Raw genomic sequence first — 27,042 nt, 5'->3', positions numbered from 1 at the left:
TGTGCATCTATGCTTTGTTCATTATTGGTTAATATTCTTGTTATCATTAGTTAACTCTGAATTAGATTAACTTAGGACTTTATTGGTTGGTTCCTGTCCGAAAATGTTCAAATTTTCTTACCACACAACTTTTATTGGTTGAGTTTTTATTTAAGAGAAAAACTAATAAAACACTAAATCACAGATGAGAATAAGATGACCTCCTCCCTCCCCCACGAGCAAAATAGCATCTCCCCCTCCAGCAAAAAAGATTCCTTCTTCTCCAGTCATTTACCTTTCCCACCTATTTTACTTCAATTTTCACCTTCCTTTCCTTCTACCTTTTTATTCTGGTGTCTTCCCTCTTCCATTTTAGTTGTGAAGAAGTGTCTCGGCTTGAGGTGTTGGCTGTTTATTCCTCTCAATACATGCTTCCTCACCTGCTGAGTTCCTACAGCATTTTGTGTCTGTTGCCTTGGATTTTCAGCAGCTGTAGAATTTCTCATGTTTGTGATTCACATTCCCTGCCTAAAGATTGCCTTGTTGCCTGTTGTGTTTAGTTTCTATTCTCTTTTATTTTGTGGTCCCTAGTGCCTTGTTATTTTGCAGTCTATTATTAAAGTTATTGCTTACTGCTACATCATCTCCTCTGCTGTTGGGCCAAGCCTCTGCTACAAAGATCTAGTGATATCATTGGAATATTCAGATATTAGAACTTTCAGTTCTTTTTATCAGTTAACTGTTGTAGGTAATTGTGTTTAGGACTTAAATGGGAAACTGGAATGAAAATCTGCAGACTGTGGATAAGCAAGAACAGAATTGGGAATCTCTGGGCCATGAAAATAAGAATGTGGTTTTAGAATTGACATGCACTCAAGAGATTCTGCAGATGCTGGAAATTGTCAGCAATGCACACAAAATGATGGAGGAACTGAGCAAGTCAGGCAGCATCTATGGAAGGGAATAAACAACTGCCCTTTTGGGCCAAGACAGTCCGGGTGAACGGTCTTGGCCCAAGATGTCCACTACTGATTCTTTTCCATAGATGCTGCCTGAATTGCTGAGTTCCTCTGGCATTGTGAGTGTGTTGCCTAAAAATAGACAAATTTTAGGTATAATATGTCTGGCACCAGAGTGACAGTGTGCGTATTTGTACATGCAGTAGTCTTCTGAACCTATGTGCTTGTTCTTTTCCACACTGTTTTTCACAGTCCTGTATCATTTTCTCCAGGCATCCTTTCCCCTCTATCTTCTCCCCTAAATCCTCCTTTCTGCTCCCAGCTTTCTGTATTTTTAATTCTACCCTGTCCTTGTTCTGGCCATTGGCCTCTTCGTTCTCACCTGGGTGAGACTGCCTCATTTGCACGGTCCACTTTACGTAGTGGCAGGGCACTGCCCATGGATGATGTTATCACTGCTTATCCAGTCAAGACTGTTCTCTAACTTTATCATGTGAAACTTGGCACTCACTTCTACTCATTCCCATTCCGACATGTCGGTCCATGGCCGCCTCTACTGCCGTGATGAGACCATTCTTGGGTTGGAGGTGCAACACTTCCTATTCTGTCAAATAGTCTCCTCTAGTACAGTTAATTCTATAAAACACAATGCAGTGGGAAAGAAGCCAGTCTGAAAAGAACATTGATATACAGAGGGGCCAGTACCTCATTTTCCATCTGAATTCCCACCAACCTGATGGCATGAACATTGATTTTTAAACCAACACACACAAAATACTGGAGAAACTCAGCAGGCCAGGCAGCATCTAAGGAAAGGAGTATAGTCGATGTTTCGGGCTGAGATGTTGACTGTACTTTTTTCTGCAAATGGTGCCTGGCCTACTGAGTTCCTCCAGCAATTTATGTGTATTGATTGGATTTCCAGCATCTGCAGATTTTCGCTTGTTTATGATTGATTTTTTTAAAATTTCCTTTAATTTCTGCTCCCTCCCCTTTCACTCTTTTTCAATTTCCCTTCTAGCTCCTTCTCAAACCTTCCCTTCTCCTCACCAGCCTATTACCTCCCTCTGGTGCCCACTTCCTTCCCTTACTCCCATGGCCTACTCTCTCCTATCAGGTTCATTCCTCGGCTGCCGGCTTCTCACTTCACTACCCCTCCCCTAACTAGCCATCTTTCCCATAACCTGGCTTCACTTTACCACATGCCACCTTGTACTCATTCCCCTCTCCCCCCACACATCCTGGCTTCTTACCGCTTCCTTTCCAGCCCTGAGGAAGGGCCTCAGCCCGAAGCATTGACTGTTTATTCCTCTTTTTAGATGCTGCCCAACCTGCCGGGTTCCTCCAGTGCAGATTCTCTTGTGATTATGATCTCACTGCTACTGTGGGACAGAAAGAGATAATACATCCAATAACTCAGAGGGTTCCTTTGTCCAAAGCCTAACGGTCCCAACATGCTTAGAGTTGGCCTGGCAGTTAAGTTACCGAAGTTCAAAGTACTTTTATTATCAAAGTATATATAAATTTTACAACCTTGAGATCTGTCTGTTTATAGGCCATCACAAAACAAGAAACCGGAAAGAACCCGTTTTTAGAAAAGGGCAAACTACCACTCATTGTGCTGAAAGAGAAAAATGCAAATCATGCTAACACTAAAAGCAAGCAACAGCAATTGGAATGAATGTAAGTCCGTAGACATGAAGCCCAGAGCAGCTGGATCAGGGCCACAGCTTCAGCCTCAGTTACTCACACAGCGGGGCAAATTGTCGCGAAGCTTGCAAACACAAGCTCGGAGCAGCTGGGTCAGGCCACAGCCTGAGCCTCAGGGTAGTGGAGAGCAGTGTAAGCGTCGCAGAGCAGAGATCCAATCTAACAATCTCGGCGTACAAAGTTCAAATCCAGCTATAGCAGTTGTGGAATTTAAAAATCAGTGTTTCACCTGGAATTTGGTAAAAAAAAATAGAGCTATTGAGTTTTTAAAAAAATGCATCTGCTTCACCAACGACCTTCAGATAAGGAAATCTGCCATCTTTACCTGGTACAGGACTTCAGACCCACCAATGTGATTAAAGTCAGGAAAGGCCTAGTGAGCCACTTACTTCAGGACATTTAAGGATGGACAATAAATGCTGGCAATACCAGGTTCCCTTTTTATTTTAAACAGAACTGTCAATAAGCAGCTTCACTGCTTTTGGGAGAATCTGGCCTCTCCCAGAAACTCCCAATCCTGTGTTTCATTTGACACCTGCGCTCTCCCGGAGCGAGGTGAGTTCCTCACTGCCATTTTATCAGTTCTTGCCAATCCACTTACATTTTATATGGGAAAAACATGGGATGGTGGGTGGAGATACACACCTACCAAAGGAAGTGCTCCTTCCCTCCGCTAGCCTGCAGATCACACTTGAGCAAGGTGCAGAACCTGTTTAGCCCCCCGATCAGGGTCACTTGACAGATGGTCATATGAGTAGCTGGTGTATATCACAAGTCCTCGTTATGCAACCACTGACACCAGGCAGACAATCTGAAGAGTTTTGATAATGGCTGGGGTCACTTGTCTTGTAAAGACACTGGCCAGAAGAAAGCAATGGCAAGCCACTTGTGTGAAAATTTGCCAGGCACAGTCATGGTCATGGGACCATGATTGCCTACGCCATATGACACGGCGTATACTGAATGAGGATGATGATCAAAAGCCAACATGAATGGGATTGTAAGATTCAATTTTACTGCTTGTTTCCAGCAGGTATTTTTCTTTTTGTTTCGGACCATTTCAATGGCTTTACTGCACTTATAGTATTTTTCAGTTTTGAAGTTCAAAGTTCGAAGTACATTCATTATCTAAGTTAATAAGTAGTATACAGCCTTGAAATTTGTCTTCCACACAGCGACAGAACAAAGAAAAACAGTAGAACCAACCCACCCAGGGAAAAGTATCCAACTTCCCTCCCGAGGCAAAAAATATCGTCAAATGGCACCGAGAAAACTGAGGAAATACAGCATATAGAAATAGTATCAATATGCATATTTCAGTAGAGTACTGTCTCTATGGTAATACTGGAAATGTAACTGCCAATTTATATCCAAATAGCATTAGGAAAATAACCAGATAATAGTGTTTAAAAGTCAAGATTGAACGATCGCAAGTATTGGCCAAGGATTCTGTGGATGATGTGTTTGATTTTTCTCCAAATGATACCAGCAGTTTTATGACCACCTGAGTGAACTGTAGAAACTTGGATTTTTTTTAATGTTCAAGTTTCTAGTGAGCTCACAAGCTCTGACCTGGATGAACGCACCAGCTGATTCCTGTTGCTGGGTTTGCTATTTGAATTGGTTCCTTTATGAAATGCATCACTTTTTTTTTGCTTAATTATGTAAATCTTGGCCAGAATTTGCTTAGAGCTGAGGTGTAGCTGTAGGGGAGAATGGAATTTTTGATGTTTCGGGTTGAATCCTGCACCCAGCATCTGCAGTTTCTTGCGTCTTCTTTAAATCGCATGGACTTAAGAGAAATACCCTGGCATGAGATGAGAATTTGTTAACAGTAGAATGAGTGGGAAGAATTGAGTCTTCCTCAGATTGCCAGGCAATGGTTGGTCGGGTGCCACCGGGATCAAAGTTTGGGACAACACACACAAAGTGCTGGAGGAACTCAGCAGGCCAGGCAGCATCAATGGAAAGGGGGACAGTTGAAGTTTCAGGCCGAGACCCTTCAGCAGGACCAACCTGAAATGTCGCCTGTGCTCTTTTCCATAGATGCTGCCTCATCTGCTGAGTTCCTCCAGCATATCATGTGTGTTGCTTGGAAATCTGCAGCATCTGCAGATTTTCTCTTGTTTGTCAAAGGTTGGGGTGCAAGGTTTTCATGGTCCATCTCAATGATTTGGCTGAGGTGACCAAATGTCATCCCTCCAGGTTTGCTGATGATACAAGCTAGAGTGAAATAAGGAGGCTTCTAGACCATTATAGACAAGCTAAGTGAGTGGTGAGAAGAAGACAAATGAAAAGTACAGGTGGTTCCCGAGTTACGAACGTCTGACTTACAGACAACTTGTACTTAGAAACCGAGGAAGGAGAACCCCGTCCACCACTTTAAGTCGTATCACAGAGCTGTCCGCCATTTTAAGTCGTTGCTGTTGACACTGTGTTGAGTGTTTAACTTTGTATTTGGCTTAAATTTTTCTTAGTAAGATTCACCCTGACCCCCCCCCCCACCATTCCTGTCGGCTGGTGGCGCAGTCAGTTCAGTGCCAGGCTGGAGAACGGAGGTTCCCGAGTTGGATAACCCAGCACAGCCCCCACTTGTCCCATTTAGCCTGTCTCAGTGCAGTGGAGTTTAGGACCCGGGGAATTCAGTGCGGTGGTTCTTAGGACCCAGTGGACTTTGGGAGCCGGTGCAGGTCGGGACCCGCTGCCTGCAGTGTTTCTGTTCCGTTGACGGGAAGCGATCGTGATTGAAAATAAAGTGGAACTAATAAAGCGTTTGGAAAGAGGTGAAATGTCATTGGAAAAGCGTTAAGCTACAGTTGGTCAATGATCTGAATAATTTTAAAGGATAATAGATGAAGTGAGAATAATGGAGCCTGTGAAAGGCCCTGTCCCGATGAAAGCTACAATTATTACTAGCAACACAGTGTTTTAATTATTGGAATACATACGTTTAAGTGCTTTATATGCATAGAAAGGTAAAATATATACTACCGTAAATTCCAGACTATAAGCCGCTATTTTTTTCCCACGCTTTGAACACTGCGGCCTATACTACGGTGCGGCTAATGCATGTTTTTTTTTCATGCCGCCAAAAACATTTTGCCTCGTAACAGTAGACCAATAAAATTGATGAGTAGTTCACAGAGGTCCAATGAAATTGTACGATAAATCAAGCGCACTTTCACAATTAAGTTATTGTAAATCAGTCATTTGTACTCACCCTCATCAACATGGAAAACACTCGAATAAAAGCATATGATGCAGCTTTTAAGTTAAAGGCGATCAATCTGGTGGTTGAAGAAGGAAATCGAGCTGCTGCACATAATCTTGGCATAAATGAATCGATGGTGAGACGGTGGAGACGCCAGCATGAAGAACTGAGTCAATGCAAAAAGACGACAAAAGCTTTCAGAGGTAATCATAGCAGATGGCCCGAACTTGAAAACTTTCTTGAAGACTGGGTTAACACACAGAGAGCAGGCGGCCGCAGTGTTTTCACTGTGCAGATCAGACTGAAGGCTAAAGCAATCGCCACCAAAATGAAAATCGAAGATTTTAGAGGTGGGCCATCATGGTGTTTTAGATTTATGAGACGAAAAGGCCTGTCCGTCAGGGTACGCATGACTCTGTGTCAGCAGCTCCCTCCCGACCACGAGGAAAAGCTTGCTAACTTCCGCACATTCACTCAAACAAAGATAGCGGAGAATTACATCGGGCCAGATGATATCATAAATATGGATGAAGTACCTTTGACGTTTGACCTGCCTCTCACTCGGACTGTTAATAAAAAAGGTGACTCGTCCATCACACTGAAAACAAGTGGCCATGAGAGAACGCATTTTACTTGTGTTCTGAGCTGCACAGCATCCGGACTAAAGCTTCCACCGATGGTGATTTTTTAAACGGCTGACAATGAAAGTTCAGTGAAAGCTGCCATCAAGAGTACAAACTCAATTCCAGCTGTGATTCCTGGGGGCACCACGAAGTATTTGCAGCCACTGGACATCAGCGTGAACCGGGCATTTAAAGTGGCGCTGCGCGTTGAGTGGGAGGCTTGGATGACGAGCGGCGAGAAATCCTTTACCAAAACAGGACGCATGCGAAGAGCATCTTTAACTCAAGTCTGCCAGTGGATCCTAAATGCGTGGAGCCGTGTCACAACATCCACCATCACCAGCGGGTTTCGAAAGGCTGGACTGCTGCGTGATGAAGAGGACCGCGTCCGCTCAAGTGAGAGCGACAACGAAGAGACTGAAGTGAGTGACGAGATCCTGAGGTTTTATTCAATTCAGACACTGAAGGACTTTGATGGTTTTAATGCGCAGGAGGAAGATGAAGAAGGCGGTCAATAACTTTTCCTGGTAGGCTGCAGTATATATATTTTTTTTACCAGTCATTAGGAGATATTGGAATGTTGTTCGTGCGCTGTTCAGTAAAAAAGTATACGCAACATAATTTGTGTGTTACCGATACGTATGTATATTTAAAAGTAGCTGTGTTACAGGCACTGTTCGAGAAAAAGCATTTGCAATATGTATTTGTTTATGTTACCATACGGATTTAATTAAAAGTTAAAAAATCCTCACGTGTAATATCTTTCTGTGTAAATATCTCATATTACAAAGTGGGACACCTGCGGCTTAAAATCCGGTGCGGCTTGTACAAGTACAAAATTGATTTTCTTTCTAAAATTAGAGCATGCGGCTTTTAATCAGGTGCGCTCTGTAGTCCGGAATCTACGGTATATACTAAGACAAACGTTTGACTAACTGACGCTAAATAGTACCGGTTGCACTTGTTCCGACTTACATACAAATCCGACTTAAAGACAGACTCAGGAACGGAACTCGTACGTAACCCAGGGACTGCCTGTAATGTGGAAAATGTGAGGGCACCCACTTTGCTGTATAAAACAAAAATATTCCACTTGTCTAGCTGATGAGAGATGCAGAAATATTGATGTTCCAGGGGACCTATGTATACTACAACACAAGTCACTGAAAGCCAGCAATCAATTAGGAATGTGGTTAGTGTGTTCGTCTTTTTTTAGGGGAGTATTTGCTGCAGGAGTGAGGATAGTGTGGACAGTTGTCAGAAGTTACAGCCGGACATTGATAGGATGCAAAACTAGGCTGAGAAGTGGCAGATGAAGTTCAAACCAGATAGGTGGTTCATTTTGGTAGGTCAAATATGATGACAGAATATAGTATTAATGGTAAGATTCTTGGCAGTGTGGAGGATCAGAGGGATCTTGGGGTCCGAGTCCTTAAGGATTGGGGAGCATGCCATGTGAGAATAGGTTGAGTGAACTCGGCCTTTGTGCCTTGGAGCGACAGAGGATGAGAGGTGACCTGATAGAGGTGTATAAGATGATGAGAGGCATTGATCGTGTGGATAGTCAGAGGCTTTTCCCCAGGGCTGAAGTGGCTAGCATGAGAGGGCACAGTTTTAAGGTGCTTGGAAGTAGGTACAGAGGAGATGTCAGGGTTAAGTTTTTTACGCAGAGAGTGGCGAGTGCATGGAATGGGCTGCCGGTGACGGTGGTGGAGACGGATATGATAGGGTCTTTTAAGAGACTCCTGGACAGGTACATGGAGCTCAGAAAAATAGAGGGCTATGGGTAACCGTAGGTAATTTCTAAGGTAAGGACGTGTTCGGCACAGCTTTGTAGGTTGAAAGGCCTGTATTGTGCTGTAGGTTTTCTATGTTTCTGTTATTTCAGTATGTTGCCCCAGAAGTGCATTACTCCAAAGTCTGTCTGCCACTGTTGTCTTTGTTTCAATATTAATGTTTTCTGCCACATCTTTGAATTCACCACAATTGGACTGACCGCCATTGTCATTGAATATTCTCCATAGTGGGCCACCCACAATTATCCAGGAACTTATATTATCTCTGTGAACTCATCAATGATGTGGAGATGCCACGCTTATTGCTCCAGTTCATGTAGGTCTATAGCTACTGTTTCATTGTAGGAGCAGATCAACCACAATGCTGGGCTTGGGCTGTCCAAACTTTTGGCATGTCTCACAGCTGTCAATTATTTGCATTAGAATGGAAAAATAATCTGCAGCTTTGTTTCCTCAACTCCTGAGCAGTTTCTGAAGTCTAGCAATTGAAGCGTGTCTAAACTGTTTGTGAAGTTTGAGAAACACTTTGAATTTCTCATCAATGGTCATGTTTTGTGTGACAGTTAATACTTCATTTTCACATTGATTCTCAGTAATGTCTTTAACCTAGAATGTTCACACAGTAATGTCCAGAGCTGGTGAGCTCGAGAGACACTGTCTGTTGGAACATCGTTGTTTGGTCATTCTGCATATCCAGTACTGCTCCTGCTTTCTTTATGGAAATTTTACTCAAGTAATGGAATGTTCATTGGTACCACCTCTGTTTCAATGTAACATTCTGTCTGCCCTATTTTTGTGGGAATTTTCACTCTTTTTGGTGGAATGTACAATCTTTCCATCTCCAAATTTGAATGTTTTATAGCTGAATGTATCTGTTCACCAGTTTCTGCACTTCATTCTGGCTTAGTTCACTTACATAGCTTTCAAGTCATTTTTCTCCACAAACCGTGCATTTGCATGCTGTACCATTAACAGCAGATCCTAGAGGTTCTATCATCAAACTTTCTGCCTCAGATGTCTCTACATTAGTAAGTGATTCCTTCACAAACAATCTACGTCTTCAGATTTGTTATTTTCATCAGTTAGCCTAATTTGTTCGGTTCTATATGGACAGTTTCTTAACCAGTGGTAAATACTTAGACATACTGCACATTTTGATCTTCTACCGGATTTGTTTATTAGACATGCCAGGCAATAGTACCTAGCCTGGTCACTCTGGGATCTAGGCTTGCTATATTGCTCAGTGTAGAATGCCATTTCCTGATTCAAACTAATTCTGACTGTTGTCTTAACAGCTATTTCTCCAAAATTCCTATTCAGTGCCAATTTCATAGATACAAATATAGGTTTTGTACATACAGTTAACACTATCTCTTTGTCTTTTATGTCTATCCATGCAGTATCCAGCAATTTAAAAGCTAATACAGCGTCAGCAAGTTTCATTTTGTGTTTACACTGTGACTGTACTTTTGTTCAAAATCAATAACATAATCAGAAATAGTTTTAAAATTGTCTGCATATTTTGTCAAAGTCTGAATATGCCTCATTCATCCGATCCTTTTCTTCCTTCAAAAAAACAGAGTTACCTGTATATATTAGCCTATTCATACCATCATCTTTGTTCAAGTCTTCCACTGAAATTCCCATTGCAGACCCTCGTGCTTTTTCTGAAAGCGAAAATGCACCAGCCAAGGCTTGCTTCTTCTCCAGTTCCGCAACACGGGTCCATATTCAAATTTCATTTGTCCAGCTTTCATAAGACTTGCTCTTGTCAAATGCCAGTGGGATCCTGTAATTGGAAACCATCCTCTACTACCACTGTTAATACCCAAACAACAAAAACACATTTTCCTTTTCTTTAAATAACTGTACTTTCAGCATCTCAGTTCAATACACCTTTTCATCCCTTTTCCCTCCAGCACACGTGCACATAACAGGGAAAGTGTGCACGCCTGCTAAGTACTTATAGTCTAAATGAACAGAACTCAATGTTTACTGCAGCTTCTCTTTATCCATCCACCACCTCTAAGCTGTTTGCTTGATCCAAAATCCTTCCATTCATTTTATTTGGAAAACCAAAGCCACAAACTAGGTTGCTAACCTAGTCTCCCCATGGCCTCTGTTTGAAGCCAAATCCCAATCTTGGTGCCCTATTTGACCATGCACTCAGATTCTAACGGGTTACTTAGTTATCTTAAGCTTTGAAATTCCTTTCTTAAAGTGTTCAATTTTGTGTACCCCCTGAAGATTTTGCTTGACTTCTTTAATATCCCTGTAAGTATTTCAATGTCAGATTTTGTTCAAGAATCCAAAACCAAAGTACAACAGGTGCTGGAAATCACGAATATCTGGATTCCAGATAATTGGGACCAGTATATTTTAACCCAGATAGCCAAAGTTTCATGGAAATAGTTTTAAAAAAATAAACTACGTTTAACTGAGTAACAAATTGTGTATTTAAACGAAGTCCAGAACAAATTAGATCACAATGCAGGAATGGGAAGAAAGGTGCCTATCCAGATTGGCTTCTTTTCAGAAGATGGTCCAGAGGAGGTTCACAGGAATGATTCCAGGAAAAAAAGGATTAATATATGATGAGTATTTGCTGGCTCTAAGGGCGCACTCTCTGGAGTTTAGAAGAATGAAGAGGGATCTTACTGAAACCTATTCAATACCAAAAGGCCGAGACAGAGTAGATGTGGAGAAGATGGTTCCTATAGTGCGTGAGCCTTAGAATAAGGGATGTCTATTCAGAACTGAAATGAAGGGAGGATTTCTTTAGCCAGATGGTGGTGAATCTGTGGAATCCAATGCCACGGATAACTCTGGAGGCTAACTCACTGAGTATATTTGAAGCGGAGGTTCTTGATTGGTCAGGGCATCAAAGTTACGGTAGTGGCCACCAATCTTTTTAAGCCCAAGATCCCATACCTTGGCCTTGGTGAAAGGTAAGATCGACCCTAAATCGGTTAGTCACACACACGTGCACCATGTAGAAAAGACTGGAAGTAAAACCCCGCAACCCGGAAGTAGAATTAATGTATGTACACCAGGGATCACCCCTTTTTTTTTGGTTTAAATTTGACAATATTCTTGCGGACCACCCGACAGGGAAGGGGGGTGTTAATCATGACCGGAATACAGCGATGCTCGAAGGGGGTTCCTTATGTCCAGTCTATTCTGCAATTTAGTTTACGTGGCTCTCTGCACTTAGCTTCTGTCCTGCTTGCTCACATTTTTTCCGCTGAGAAAACTCAACGGGTTTGTCTTTAAGTGCAGGGTGCTTAGACTCCAGGTACCAAAGCAGTTTTGAGGGCTTCATTGCCTCATTAGACAGCCTCTGGGCCCGAACCCCAGCCTTTTGCCTGCCCGCCACCAGACGCCATGATCAGGTGCGGCTGGTCGTGGGTGGGGTGAGAGGACAAGGTAAGGGCCAGAGGTCCTCGTGCCGGGGCTGTGGCAGTTGCATTCCGGAGGGAGTGACCGACCGAACGTGGAGTGCGACAGGATCCCCCTTGAAGGATCTATCGGCCGACAAAAGTTTGTTTCAGTAGACCACAGCGAGGTAGCTGCTCTGCTACCTACATAAGCCTGAGCCCGAATTAGGTCTTCTGCCAATATTTTATCACTGGGTTCCCCATGAAAATTTGGTGTGCTAAACAGGTCTAGAGGCAGCACCCATCTGTCCGTGCTCTAGGCCAGTAGCATCGGCACTTCCCGCTGACTGTGCAAGACCAACCAGTGATCCCTGGCGCGAGAGTGTCACTGCATTTAAGCAACTGACAACCTCGCGTGGGTAATGACCTCGCGTGTATTCAACAGTGACTGTGACAGGCAATGAGGAAAGATGCAGCTGACTCATATCGTTTCATATCGACAAATCATATCCTCGCGGCCCGGTGGTTGGGGACCACTAAAGTACACTGTGTAGTGCGGGGGTTGGGGGGGGGGGGGAGCTTCACACATGCACATGGCACGGAAAGAACGGAACTAAAAAAAACCCGCAACCTGGAAACAATCTCTCAACAGTATTTGTGTATTTATTTTTCTTTCTTTTTTTTCGCGATCTACTGGGAAAGTCTCAAAAATCGACCAGTCAATCGTGATCGATGGGTTGGTGACCACTAGGTTACAGAGATAAGGCAGGAGAATGGGGCTGAGAGGGATAATAAATCAGTCATGATGGATTGCAGAGCAGACTCGATGGGCCAAGTGGCCTAATTTTTCTCCAATGTCTTAATGGCCTAATTACAGAATCTACTGTATTCAGAGCAAAAGCCTTGGTGTGGAAAACAGTTCAAAGTTTCGTGCCAATAACCTGTTTCTCTCTTGATTGTCTTGATGAGTATTTCCAGCATTTTCTGTCTTGGTTTGCTTGATAATGTTGCAATGTAGTGCCTTTCAACATTTGCTTATTATGCAATGATTATTAACTCTCATTATGAGATAATTATTGATCAAATCAGAATTTTCATTCTTCTTCTAATTCCGTAAGTCCAGGAAATACTTAGTGAAGTTGATCCAGTCTTACTGTTATTATAGCTGGTGTCCTTTAAAGGAAGATCTGAGGGACAAGGAGACTGTTAAAGTAGGATAGTCTACAGCTAAATGTGAAAAGTTGAAATTAATTTTAGAAATGAAACCAAAGAAAAGGAGTCTGAAGTTTAGGTACTGAAGTAGAAAAGTCCAGCAGAGTTAAAAAAATAACTCCCTGAGAGTCGAGAGTTTCCAGGTTTCCTCTGACCTTGCATGTAGCACAAGAGATAAAACAGTTGGGGTAAAAAGGTTGAAAGTGTCAAGAGCAACAATTAAATACATTGTTTAGAAACTTGCAACAAAAAGATGGGAATAATACTATTCAGATTATATTTTTGTTGACTATCAGTAGGTTTTAATTTTGGCAGCAAATTTTCGATGAGTTTGGTTGTTGCTATTCTCACAACTGCTTTAATTTTTATTCTGAAACCAGAACATCAGCATATCCGCTACAACCCTCTTCGTGATGAGTGGGTCCTGGTCTCCGCACACCGGATGAAGCGGCCATGGAAAGGGCAGATTGAGAAACCAGCAGAGGTGAACGTTGCACGTCATGATCCAACTAACCCTCTGTGCCCTGGAGCAACGAGGGCAAATGGAGAGGTGATGCATGGATTTGTAATGGCTGATGCACGACCTTTAAATGAGTGTGATGCAAGTCATTTAAGCTAAATCTCAGATCAATTTGTATTTTTGTTCAAAGATTAAAAGTACATTTATTAACGAAGTACATGTGCAGTATACAACCCTTGAGACTTATCTTTCCACATACAGCCGCGAATCAATGGAACCCTTTCAAAGAAAAGCATAACCCATTCCAAGTGCAAAAAGAAAAACAAATTGCAGAAACACGGAATATGAAACACAAAATCGAAAGGAGTCCAGGCATTTCAGTTCTAGTTCAACTTAGCAATGTGTTGTTCATTTTCCATAGGCTATCCCATCAAAATCACCCAAAATAGCAACAAAATAGAACAACAGAGTCTAATCCACAAATCATGTCAATTAAACCCTGTCCAATACCCGGGATTCTGGCACCATCCTCCAACAGAATCAAAGGAGAGAGAGAGACCATTCGAACATGGTACCTTCTTCCAGGGGCAGCATGTGAGTGGGAGAGAGTCCATCCGTCACACACAGACACCTTCCTCCAGCAGCAGCAGGCAAGAGGCTGTTGGATGGCATTGAACACCCCCTCGCTTTCCACTCTCGCCTCAATAATTTCAGTCTTCCTCGACACTTTAGTCAGTGAGATTGGCAGGAACCCTCATCGAGGCCACGCTGATCACTGAACACTCTCGGAAACAACAGGGCACCAGATCACTCAATCTGCTTGAAAACACACCACCAAAAAATTAGCTCCTATTTAATTATGCTTAAAAATGTGGAGTGGCTACAGAAATTAAACTAACTAATTATCAAATATTTTGTTGTATTCTGATTGCTCTCCATTATATCTATCATATCAATTGATAGTTTTGCATTTTCTTTCTAAGATATGAGTGCATTATAAAGTTGATAATGAAACCATGTCCTGGTTCGTGTAAAGATTTTTTTGTTTCATTTTCCAAAGGTGAACCCAATGTATGAAAGTACTTTCGTTTTTGACAATGACTTCCCGAGTCTTCAACCAGATGCCCCAGACCCAGGTACTTAGAACTTGTGTAACCCAATAGCATGGATAAACTACTCTCATTCACAAATATTAGCTTTGCTGTGGTTTACGTCCCTTGTATTTTTTGGATTGGAATTCTTTCTTTTATGTTGTTAAGTAGATGCTATCTTTCCCAATTGAACCATAAACTTAGTAGTTTTCTTCTCATTGCTGCCATCAGAGAGCAGGTACAGAAGCATGAAGAGACACACTCACTATTTCAGGAGCAGCTTTTTCCCCTCTGCCATCAGATTTTTGAACTGACATTGAACCAACCCCTGAACACTAGTTCACTATTTTTACTCTTTTTCCACTACAGGTTAAATTCTATATTTATCTTTCTTATTGTAATTTATAGTTTTTTTTTTATGTATTGCATTGTCCTGCCACCTCAAAACAACAAATTTCATGACATTTATCGATGATATTAAACCTGATTCTGATTCTAATCGCAGACTGACAGCTGCTAAGGAATCATACCATCCCAGGTGCAGCTACAAAGCTGTTTTATCTGCCATCCTACTTTCTAATCCAGGTCACTCTCTCTGCCAGCTCTGTTCTTTATCCTTTGCAAGAAGTTCTCTGAATGCCAATGCAATTAGATATTCAAAGTGAAGGAGGTAGGAGAAAATTTGGTCTTCTCAAGTCAACCATTGGATCACTCAGGTGGCAATCCCAATACCAGCATGGCCCCTCCTATTGTTGGATTATCTACGTATTGATTTGAACTTCTTCCATTATTATTATTTCAGCTGCTTTCCTTGACAATCTCAGCCTTTCGTGATCTATTATAGATGAATCCAGTTTTGCAGAGCAACAAATTTTGATTTAGCTCTAGGAAAAGAAATAGACATGAAAAGAAAAAAAGCATTTGCAATTGAGTTATCTCCTACGCTCTGGATTGTAATAAATAGTCTCTTGGAGAAAGTTCCCCAACCAAATTCTATGTGGTCCAGATTCATTCTGGAGCATTATTTATGGCTTAAGTATCGACTAAAATGCTTTATGGCACCAGCGATCACCAGTTCCTGCCGCTGTCTGTAAGGACCTTGTACGATCTCCCCATGACTACATGGGTTTCCTCCAGGTTCCTTAATTTCCTGCTACATCTTCCAAAGGAATGCAGGTGAAGGTTAGAGAGCTGTGAGCATGCTACATCAGCACTGGAAAAATGGTAGCACTTGTGGGCTGTGCCCAGCACGTCCTTGGGATTGTTGATCATTGACACAAGCAATGCATTTCATTGTATGTTTTGATGGACACACGGCCAGTAAAGTGAATCTGTAATCTTTACTGTTTCCTCCAGTTCTTTGACATTATACTGTAAGGTTAATGACATTTAGTTCAAGGGGCAGTTGGACCATGAATTATCCGAAGAAGATTAAGTAACAACTTGGATGTTCTATTTAATGCTGCAACACAGTGTCAGCTTAGGTTAGGTGTTCCACAGCTTCCTGATTTAAAGGCAATGTCAGTACTGCTGAACCAAAACCAAATTAAAGGGACAGAAGGCAAGGAAAAATGGAATTATTGAGATGTTAAGATAAGTGGGAAGGAAGAGAAAGAAAAACTAGGATAGGGGACGAATCCAACAGATAAGAAAAACAGAGGAGATGAACAAATATGAGGAGTTGTTCTCACAGTCCATAAATCAGAGCTTTGCCATTTAGGGCAGACAGAATGAACACACACAAAATTCTGGAGGAACTCAGCCTCTCAGGCAGCATCTATGGGGAAGAGTACACAGTGATGTTTCAGGCTGAGATCCTTCATCAGGACAAGAAGAAATGTTGTCACCTGGACTGTAGTAAAACTTCAAATTTCTCTACAGAGGGGTGTTGTAGGGGTTCAGTAACAAGAGTATTTCCAAAATAGAGATTGAGGGATATGGGGCCAATTCAGCCAAGTAGCACTGAGGTCAAACAACATCTGTGATCTTATTGAGTGATGGAGCAAGTGCAGTGAGCCAAATGTCATACTCCAAAATGGATTGCTTGTGTTCAGTGACAGGTGGTGATATTAATGCAACATTGGTCTGCAACCAGGTGCCGCAGTAGTGTAGCGGTTAGCGCAGGGGTGGGCAAACTTTTTGACTTGTGGGCCACAAAGGGTTCTAAAATTTGACAGGGGGGCCGGACCAGGAGCAGATGGACGGAGTGTTTTGGTTATACACCTCATAAGAGAAAATAAAATATCATGGGATATGTAGAAAACATGTGCTTTAATTTCAATTGAAAATGAACAAATGCATTGCAACAAAATATCTGTCTTTGAAGTCCCATGGTATTTAGCTATTTATTGAAATGACTTTTAAAACACTGAAAATTAAATGAATAAAATACAGCTTTTTTAATAGTAACAGTTATTATTTTAAAGCACTGAAAATTCTGTTATCCTTCAAGATATTATCATCATCATTCTCCTCCTGACTGTCTTTATTTCAAAAACAGTAGGAGATGCAGGTCTACTTGTCCTGCTCCTTCTTATTCAATTGTCCCCTATGCCAAAACTCAACAACGACCAGCACAAAGACAGAACACTGACAGCGCACCAGTATGCGGAGCGCGTTATTTGATCTGGAGCACATTTTTTTTATTTTGAGAATGTACGTGCACCTGCGCACTACTCATGTCCATCACTTAACAGAAATGACATGTAACATGTAAGGCTTAATGAAAAAAATATTTTCAAATGCATTTTTTACATAACACAACGAAGAAACTTATTTTTAACTTCAGTGGGAACAGTGTTGTTGGTCTCCCTTTTTAGCCAGCGCATCAAAGTCTGGATTTAGTTTTGTTGTGGCGATTCTCAGGATGGATCTGAGGTGTTGGTCAGTTAACTTGGATCTGTGGCTGGCTTTGTTGATGTTCATGACGCTGAACGCCTGTTCGCACAAATAGGTCGAGCCGAACAAAGAGTAAAGCGCAAATGTGGAGTAATACGCTGCACCTCAACAAAGGTCAATGTGTAGCGGTGTGCTACATGCAGCGCTAAAATTACGACACGGAGTCGGGTAAATGCAGTCGAAGAAAAAAACTTTATTCGAAATCCCCAGCCTCACTTTTAAGCCTCCCTCAACCTGCCCCCCCGTGGTGCAGAGGCTCCAAAGCTCTGTGCTCACAAATCCCCGCAGGCTATCTCCCTTAGCCGGAACGCTGGCTAATTGTGAGCCGGTTCGGATGTGCCAGGAAATGGGTCGCCACAAATGTATATAGAGTGCGTCATCTATAGGGAAAACGCCAGAATTGCGGGGAAAAAATGTTAACAAGGTTTATTAATATAATTTCATCAAGTTCTGCGGGCCGGATTAAAAAGCTTAACAGGCCGCATATGGCCTGCGGGCCGTAGTTTGCCCATGCCTGGGTTAGCGCGACACTATTAGAGCTTGGGGCCTTGGAGCTTAGAGTTCAATACCGGCACCATCTGTGAGGAGTCTGTACATCTTCCCCATGAACATGTGGGTTTCCACTCAATCCAGAGATGTATTGCTTAGTAGGTTAATTGGTCGTTTTAAATTGTCCTGCGACTAGACTAGTTGGGTTGCTGTGTGGTCAATGAGTCAGAAGGGCTTGTTCTGCGCTGTATCTCTAAATAAATAGATAAAAATCAATGCTACATGCAATAACTGGTGTTGAATATTTACTCAAAGCATTACTGGTTTTGGCCAGTTGTACTTCTTGGATTCCAGTAGCGTGAATGCCAGCATTGATTTGAAACATTTTCTTTCAGCAACATTTTTTTGTAAACTGTTTGAATATATTGTTTTAAATGTGGGACTCCAGCGATGATGTTATAATGTTTGAATAAGACTGAGCGTCATTCTGAGCAATAGGATCTAAATACAACTGCTCAATTTAAAACCAGCTTATTCTGGTGGATACAGGTGCACGTCTGTACAATTTGTTTTATCATGTAATTCTGTAGTTGGGTTAACAGTCTAGTACTGTACTAAACTAACACGCATTTTGGGGTTTGTATTTTCCCCCTCCTGGAAGGTCGGACTTTAAACCAAGAAAACAAAAAAAAAGGGAAAATGTGAACTCTTGACTTAGTATATTTTTGTCAGAGCAACCTTTATAAAAGTGATCTAAGTAGTTAGTAAACTTGTTTCCTTTGGATTGTGTGTTAAAAATACTATACCTCTTAAACCCACAGGTGTCAGTAAACATCCGCTGTTTCAAACGAAAGCTGCTCAGGGAACTTGGTAACTATTTATTTGTGAATATATGTAGCATGAACGTATTGAGAATCTACAAAGCTGCATTGTTCTGAATTTACAGTAAAATCTGTATTTTTATTGTGATAATTGATTTTATTTGTATATAATACTGTAGATGATCGCATTTCATATTATGTAAAATGGAATAGCACCATGTTATAAACTAAAAAGGATCCCTCAGTACATAAATACAATTCCACAGATGCTGGAAATCTTCAGTAACACAACAGCATGCTGGAGGAATTCAGCCAGTCAGGCAATGTCTATAGAGAGGAATAAATAGTTGATGTTTTGGGCCGAGATCCTTCATCAGGACTGGAAAGGAAATTGTACAGAAGCCAGGACAAGAAGGTGGGAGGAGGGGAAGGATTACAAACTGGCAGGTTGTAGGAGAAACAAATGAGAGGTAAGGGTGAGTGGGTGGAGGAGTGGAACCAGAGGGAGTTGATGGGTAGGTGGGGAGAAGAAAGAGAGGGTGAGACGGACGCCAGAATGGGGAATAGAAAATGGGGGGGGGGGAGGGGGAAGAGGCAAAAAATAAAAGCACATCAGGTTGGAGGCTATCCAGATGGAATATGAGGTGTTGGTCCTTCGATGCATCTTGTGGACGAAAAAATCTGGCTGATAAATTTGAGAGAATATTCCACGTGCAAATCTACTTTGTCATTTAACTATATTATTATCAGTTGTTCTCTAATGAAAATCAATATCCCTAATGTGAATTAAATACTCTTTTCAGACTTGCTTCTTTCCCATTGCATTATGTTTTATAGGATTAACTATACTAAGGGAGACCATTTGACCCAAAGCCTGTGTTGTTGCTCCACATGACTCTCTTTCTGCTCTTACCTTATCTATGAACATATCCTTCTATTCTCCATCATGCATTTCGCTATTTTTCTTTTAAATGCATCCATTTTATTTGTGTTTATACTTTCATAGCAGCAAGTTCCACTCCGAATGGCAAACCTTCTCAATCACTTTCCTTGGATGTATTCAGGATTAGTTATAGTTTTTCCCGTATGAGGTAATATCTGATGAACTTATCCAATGTCTGCATTATTTTAAAGAAATCTTTTGTTAATTTTGGCCATTTTTAAGAGACGATTTGGGGGGGTGTGGGAGGGTGATACAGTTGGAACATTTAGTGGAGCTGCTGTCTCGTACCCCCAGCAACTCGGGTTCTAACCTCCCCTCCAGAGCTGTATGTGTGGGGTGTGCAGATTGTCTCTGTAACTGCCTGGGTTTCCTTCAGTTTCTCCGGCTTCCTCCCACTTCCCGAAGGTGTGCTGGGTTGAACTTGTTTGCATGCTAGATGACTAGAACTGCAGTGACCTGTACAGCCTTACCCAATACGGTTAACTGGGACACATATGGACTAGTACATTTTGGCCGATTATGCAACTGCCCCAATTAGCCAAAGTTTCATGGAAATATTGAAAAGGTATTTTTTTAAAAAGTACCGTTTAACTCAGTAACAAATTATATATTGAAATGCAAACCACATTAGGATATTATCAACACTACTACAGTACTATAAAACTGTGCATTAGTTCTTGATTGTTATCGACAGAAAAGCATAACAGTAAAAAATATGAACCAGGGCATTACCTTTGATTTACTATAAATGAACAAAATTCAACAGCAGACACCTAGTGCGGATAATGGACTGCCTTTGTGCTATGCTATTGACAACTGCGTCCTCCAAATCTTCTTTTTTATTGTAACATCCATATGATTGTTAATACCTTCAAATCTTTCATTGTTCTAAACTTGTTGAAGTACTGAAATTATTTTATTTTCACTCCAGGCTGTTTATGGCATTTCCAAGCCTGAATGCTAGAAACCACAGTGAGCAGAAACAGTTAGGAATTATCTTAGAGCTTATTTATCGCCAACTATCAGTGACAAAATCACTGCTTTTTGAACGTAAGTGCACACAGCTAACACTTTTAAAGTGTGTTTCCTCCATGCCCAGTGTAGAGTACAATGGCCACACAAGTGCACGTGTCTCTCGCTAATTAGAAACTGTTCAGCAACAGTCTCTTGCCCCATTTAAGCGGTATTGGGGTCCTAGTTATTTTCTCGATTAGTTTTTGTACTTTAAGAGTTGTCTCCCAAGTAAGCGGCTGCTCCAACTAACTGATAGCCCAATTAACTGGAATCCACTATGTTTATGATCTTTCTGTTTTGGTTCCCCATCTTTCAATCAGCATAATCCCATCTCCTACCCCATCCCATTTTTAAAAAAAGACAAAATGCATTGTATCAATGCATCTGAATGAAATATCAGGATGACTCATAATCCTGAAGTGTTATCTGTTGAATGTAATGCTTTCATTAGTCTCGCTGGAATTGCAGAGAACTCCCCTTGCATCCCTGACATGCTACATTGGTTTTACAAAATAAGGAGTTGGGATACAGGTCTTCATGACTGCAACAAGTACAACGTTCATCCAATCATACCAGAAGACCAAAACCAGTCTTCAGCTTTGCTCAGTTCAGTCAGCTTCACTCTAAATCAGGGGTTCCCAACCTGGGGTCCACAGGCACCTTGCTTAATGGTATTGGTCCATGAAACAATAAAGGTTGGGAACCCCTGCTGTAAATGACCCATGAATCTCCAAGGGACAGCATGGTCACTTTACATTGCCAGTGACCCTGGTTCAATTCCTGCCGTTATCTGAAAGGAATTTGCACATCCTCCTTGTGATCGCGATCCGTTGGCAGTGTGGTAGGTAACACTCTTCCCCCAGCACATGCTCACTGTGCTGGTCATTGACCCAAAATGACACATTTCACCGTATTGTTCGATATTTCGATGTACGTGACAAATAAAATTAACCTTGTAGAAATTTTCTGTCCCTCCTAATATTAATGCTATTGCCCCACAGTGTTCATAGGTGTGAATCCATTTTGGCAACAGAGGTGTCAGTTGGTAATTGTACATAGATTGATTACCAACTGCTTTACTTTCTCTATACCCATGACTGTGTGGCTAGGTACAGCTCAAATATCATCTATAAATTTGCTGATGATACAACCATTGTTGGTAGAATCTCAGATGGAGATGAGAGAGTGTACAGGAGCAAGATATACCAGCTAGTTGAATGGTGTCGCAGCAACAACCTTTCAACGTCAGTAGGACCTTAGAGCTGATTGTGTATTTCAAGAAAAGCAAGACAAGGGAACAAGAACCAATCCGCATTGAGGGATTATAAGTGGAGAGAGTGAGCAATTTCAAGTTCCAGGATCTCAATATCTCTGAGGATCTCACCTGGTCCCATACTGATGAAGCTATAAAGAAGGCAAGACGGTGGCTATATTTCATTAGGAGTTTGAAGAGATTTGGTTTGTCAGATGTGTTGTGGAGAGCATTCTAACAGGCTGCATCACTGTCTGGTATGGGGAGGTGGGGTGACTACTGCACTGGATCGAAAGAAGCTACAGTAAGTCATAAAATTAGTCAGCTCTATCAATCATGGGTACTAGTATCCAAGATCCTTTCAAGGCACGGTGCCTCAGAAAGGCGGCCTCCATTATTAAGGACCCCCATCACCCAGGACATGCCCTCTTCTCATTGTTACCATCAGGAAGGAAGGAGAAGCCTGAAAACACACACTTAGTGATTCAGGAACAGCGTCTTCCCCTCTGCCATCCGATTCCTAAATGGACATTGAACCCATGAACACTTACTCACTTTTTAAAAAATATATATATTATTTCTGTTTTTGCACTATTTAAAATCAATTCAATATACAAAAACTGCAAATGATTTATTTTTTTCATCTTTCTATATGATCATGTACTGCATTGATCGATAGATACTTATTGATCCCAAAGGAAACTACAGTGTCACAGTAGCAGTACAAGTGCACAGTTATACAAATATTAGAAGAGAAGTAAGAAAGAATAAATAATAAGCTACCTTAAAGGTAAGGTGTACAAGATTTACCAGTCAAAGTTTACAAGGTTTCCAAGTTTGTTACAAGATTTACAAGTACATTACAAGATTTCCAAGTTCAATGGCAGCTGCTAAGTTATCAAATTTCACAACACAAGCTGGTGATAATAAACCTGATTCTGATTCTGATTGGGCCATTGCCCTCCATAAGCCTACACGTCTATGTTAAACATTTGGTAGCATTTGATGGTGGTTCTTGCAATTAGGGCTGGAATCACAGTTAGTGACTTAACAAATGATTCGGATGCATAGAATGAAACAGTGAAACTTGTGGCAACTTGTGTGAAAACCTTATGAAATTATAGTTCTCTATATTCAATTCTGATGGGAAAATCTCTGTGCTAGAAGCATTCATTTGTGTAATTGCCTTTTCATTTTCATGCATGCTTGTGTGAATTTCCTGTCCTTATTTAGATTTAGAAGTACGGATGGAATTGGTATTGGTTTATTATTGTCACATGTAATGAGATACAAATGAAAAGCTTATCTTGCAGGCTTGCATTGAGATAGAACAAGGTTAAAAAAAAATGGTAGCATAGCCATTAGCATAATACATTTATTATGTTAGCAACCCAGGTTCCATTGTTACACTGTCTGTAAGGAGTTTGTATGTTCTGCCCATGACCTTGTGGGCTTCTATTGTAAAAATTCAATAAAAACTAAATATAATGCAGAATAAAAGTATAACAGCTGCAGAGAAAGTGCAGACCAGTTAGACAAGAAGGCGCAAAGTCATAATGATGTAGATGGTGAGGTCTTACCATACTAGGGAACTGTTTAATAGTCTTATAACAAGTTGTCCTTGAGCTTGATGGTACACGCTTTCAGGCTCTTGTACCTTCTGCCCAGTGGAAGAGGGGAGAAGAGAGAATGTCCAGAGTGGACGGGGTCTCTGGTAGTGTTGAGTAACTTACTGATGCAGCTGGAAGTGTAGACAGAATCCAGAGAAGTTGCTGGAATCCATGGTGTGTTGAGCTGTGTCCACAACTTTCTGCAGTTTCTTGTGGTTACGTGCAGGGCAGTTGCCATGATGCATGCAGATGGGATGCTTTCTAAGGTGCCTCCGTATCTGCAGATGGCAGCCTCTACTTGTGAGACCATCAGTCATAGGAGCAGAATTAGATCCACGGAGTCTACTCTGTCACTCCATCCTGCCTTCTCCCCATAATCTTTGACACCCTTAAGAATCAATCTCCACCTTAAATATACCCAATGACTTGGCCTCCACAGCCATCTATAGCCATGAATTCCACAGATTCATCACCCTTCGGGTAAAGAACTACCTCTTCATATCTGCTCTAAGGGAATGTCCTTGTATTCTGTGTCTGCTCCCTCTGGTCCTAGACTCCCCCATTATAAGAAACGTCTTTCCCACTCTATCTAGACCTTTCAATATTTGCTGGGTATCATTAAGTTCCTCCCTCATTCTTCTAATTCCCAGTGAGTACAGGCCCAGAGAAATCAAACAGTTCTCATACATTAACCCTTTTGTTCCCTGGATCATTGTCGTGAACCTCCTCTAGACCTTCTCCATGTGTTACATTAATAAATTATCTCAATACATGTTTGAAATGAATGAAGTGACCAACATTACAGTGATGGTATTTTTTTTTTGTTTCTTTTCTTTCAGCAAGGTCATGTGCTTCCATCCTCACTCTGACATCACCTTACCACTAATGTCCGTTTCAGAAATTAGAACCGTGATTGACAAATGGGCGGAGCTTATGGAGGAACTGGGGCCAGTATATCAGTGGGTGCAGGTAATAAACTTCGAAAACCATTGGTATGTCTTCTAGGCAATTTTGTGCTTTATTCCTATAAATGTTCCTCTTGTGATTCAAGATTGCTTGCTGCCATTCCTCAGTACTCAAGTGAAAAGGAGAATGAAATGATTGCTACCCTGGATCCCGTGCAGCATAAAAAAAAAAACACTAAGTATTAAAACTACACAATAAATATAAAAGTTATCCTATAAAACACAATGTACAAGCAACTGTTGAGCATAGACATGTATACATAAGATTAGCTTGTAAATATAGACTGATTGTACATACATAAAGTGACACTGGGTGCAGGATTTTAGGAAACAATAAAGAGGCAAAGTGACTCTTGGTAAGGGGGATCTCTTCTAGGCAGGAGCAGGGTTGATGAAAACACAGTGACTGTGACAGTGTAGGTATGAAGTGCTTTCCTGATCCCTATCTTGCACTTTGAATCACAACACTTCTTCATCGGGCTCTGAAAATCCTTTACATAGGTCCATCATTTCCATTAAGATGCATCTTTGATTAACTGCTTGTCACTTATCTTAATATCCCTTTGTATCCCAATGTTAGATCATGCTCCTTTGAAGCAAGTGGAATAGTTTGATATGTTAAAAATAAAGGAATTAGTTTAATGTTTGCAGAGCTGAGTCATTATCAACATCAGTAATACATCCGGAAACTCGAAAGAGATTTTGCAGATGCTGGAAATCCAGAATACAGAATGCTGACAAAACTCAACAAGTCAGACAGCATCTATGGAGAGGAATAAATAGTCTCTTTTAATTATAAACATAAAAGCAATCCTATAAAACACAATGTACAAGTCTCTAGCTGTAAAACTCATAGACTGATCGTATGTACATAAAGTGACATTAGGTGATGTGCAGGTAGTGGTGGTGGGGTGGGTTTATCAGGTTGATCAGCCTGATGGCTTGGGGAAAGAAACCGTTTATGAGTCTTGTGGCCCTGGCATTGATGTTGTGTAACAGTCATCCCTGAAGGGAGTGTTGTAATATGTTGCCGAAAGTGGTTTACGTTTGCATTGGGATTGGCAGACAATTTGTTTTGGACTATAAGATTTAGTCTATTTGGTTCATCAGGTCTGCTCTGCCATTCTCATGACTAATTTGTTATCCCATTCAACTCCATTTTCCTGCCTTCTCCTGATTACCTTTGACACCCTGAATAATCAAGAACCTATCAACCTCCGCTTTAAATATACCCAATATCTTGGCCTCCACAGCCGTCTCTGTCAATGAATTCCGCAGATTCACCACTTTCTGGCTAAAGAAATTCCTCCTCATCTTTGTTCTAAATGTATGTCCCTCTGTTCTAAAGCTGTGCCCGTTGGTTCTAGATTCCATCACTATTGGAAACCTCCTCTCCACATCCACTCTATCTAGGCATATCAATATTCACAAGTTTCAAAGAGATACCTGCTCATTTTTCCAAACTCCAGCGAGTACAGGCTCAGAGATGTCATACTTTAACCCCCTCATTACTGGAATTATTCCAAAGTGCTTGTTTCTGTGCTGAGTGTTCTATGACTCTTATAGAATCATTACGAAAACATTGAATCTCAAACCCTTCTGCGCTGAGGGCTTTTAGAATGACACCTGGTCTGGGGAATTCAAAGCTTCTTAAAAGCAGTTAATTGTATCAGTCAGTTTTCAATACATACTTGGCTAGTGATTGAGTTTTGCATTGAGACTGCAGAAAACATTTCATAAACATATGAAGCCTGTCTGCAGATTATTTTAGCAGCAGCTAGTTTTCTTCCCTTGCAAAATATGAAAGGAGTGAGTGTGGATTATTTGAAATGTAATCTAGCTAAAAATAATTTTATTCATTTTGTATGCAGTTTGTGAAAGAACAATAAACAGTTTGTTATCACAGTTTTTCACAGGCTTGGTTTACTCTTTTATTTCAGATCTTTGAAAATAAAGGTGCTATGATGGGATGTTCGAACCCACATCCACACTGTCAGGTGAGAATGGTGCATGTGGGGTGCACAGGGAAATGCACCATTTATTATAAACAGGAAGTGAGGTAATACTGCTCTAATCTTCGTGTTCATCACCATTATGTGACGTGGCTGATCATTGAACAACAATGATTGTTGTTGGTAAATTTTTTCTGCAGAAGAGGTTTGCCATTACCACCTCCTGGGCAGTGTCTTTACAAGATGGGTGTCCCCAGCCATTATTGATACTCCTCAGAGATTGTCAGCCTGGCATCAGTGGTCACATAGCCAGGACATGTGATATGCACCAGCTGCTCATATGACCATCCACCTTCTACTCCCATGGTTTCACGTGACTCTGAGTGGAAGGGCTAAACATGTGCTACACCTTGCCCGAGGGTGACCTGCAGGCTAAAAGAAGGAAGGAGCACCTTGCGTGTCCTTTGGTAAAGACATCCCTCCACCCCGCCACCCAAAATCCACCTGTTATTAGAGGAAAAATGTCTACCATTCCACTTCAGTGTGGAAAGCTTTTGTCTGAAATCTGTTTTTCTTTCAAAAGCAAGTGGTTTCTCACCTTATTCTGGCATCTTACCCTTCCTACCAGTCCTGATTAAAGGTTTTGGCCCAGAACACTGAGTATTTATTCCTCTCCATGG

The 27,042-nt window shown here is 41.3% G+C and overlaps 1 protein-coding gene across 3 annotated transcripts in view; it reads left to right on the top strand.

Moving 5' to 3' along the window:
- The window catches only part of galt (galactose-1-phosphate uridylyltransferase), a 68,644-nt gene that overhangs the window by 1,663 nt on the left and 39,939 nt on the right, over window positions 1–27,042 (top strand). For all 3 annotated transcript variants that reach the window (XM_059989578.1, XM_059989579.1, XM_059989577.1), the window contains exons 3-7: window positions 13,248–13,417; window positions 14,388–14,463; window positions 18,627–18,675; window positions 24,285–24,414; window positions 26,351–26,407. In XM_059989578.1, the coding sequence (XP_059845561.1) occupies window positions 13,248–13,417; window positions 14,388–14,463; window positions 18,627–18,675; window positions 24,285–24,414; window positions 26,351–26,407 (482 nt within the window). The remainder of the gene's footprint in view (window positions 1–13,247; window positions 13,418–14,387; window positions 14,464–18,626; window positions 18,676–24,284; window positions 24,415–26,350; window positions 26,408–27,042) is intronic.

This window comes from Hypanus sabinus, chromosome 14, assembly GCF_030144855.1.
Source record: "Hypanus sabinus isolate sHypSab1 chromosome 14, sHypSab1.hap1, whole genome shotgun sequence".
NCBI classification, from domain to species: Eukaryota; Metazoa; Chordata; class Chondrichthyes; order Myliobatiformes; family Dasyatidae; genus Hypanus; species Hypanus sabinus.
Note: the sequence above shows the minus strand (reverse complement) of the source record. Positions and strands in the feature narration are given on the sequence as shown.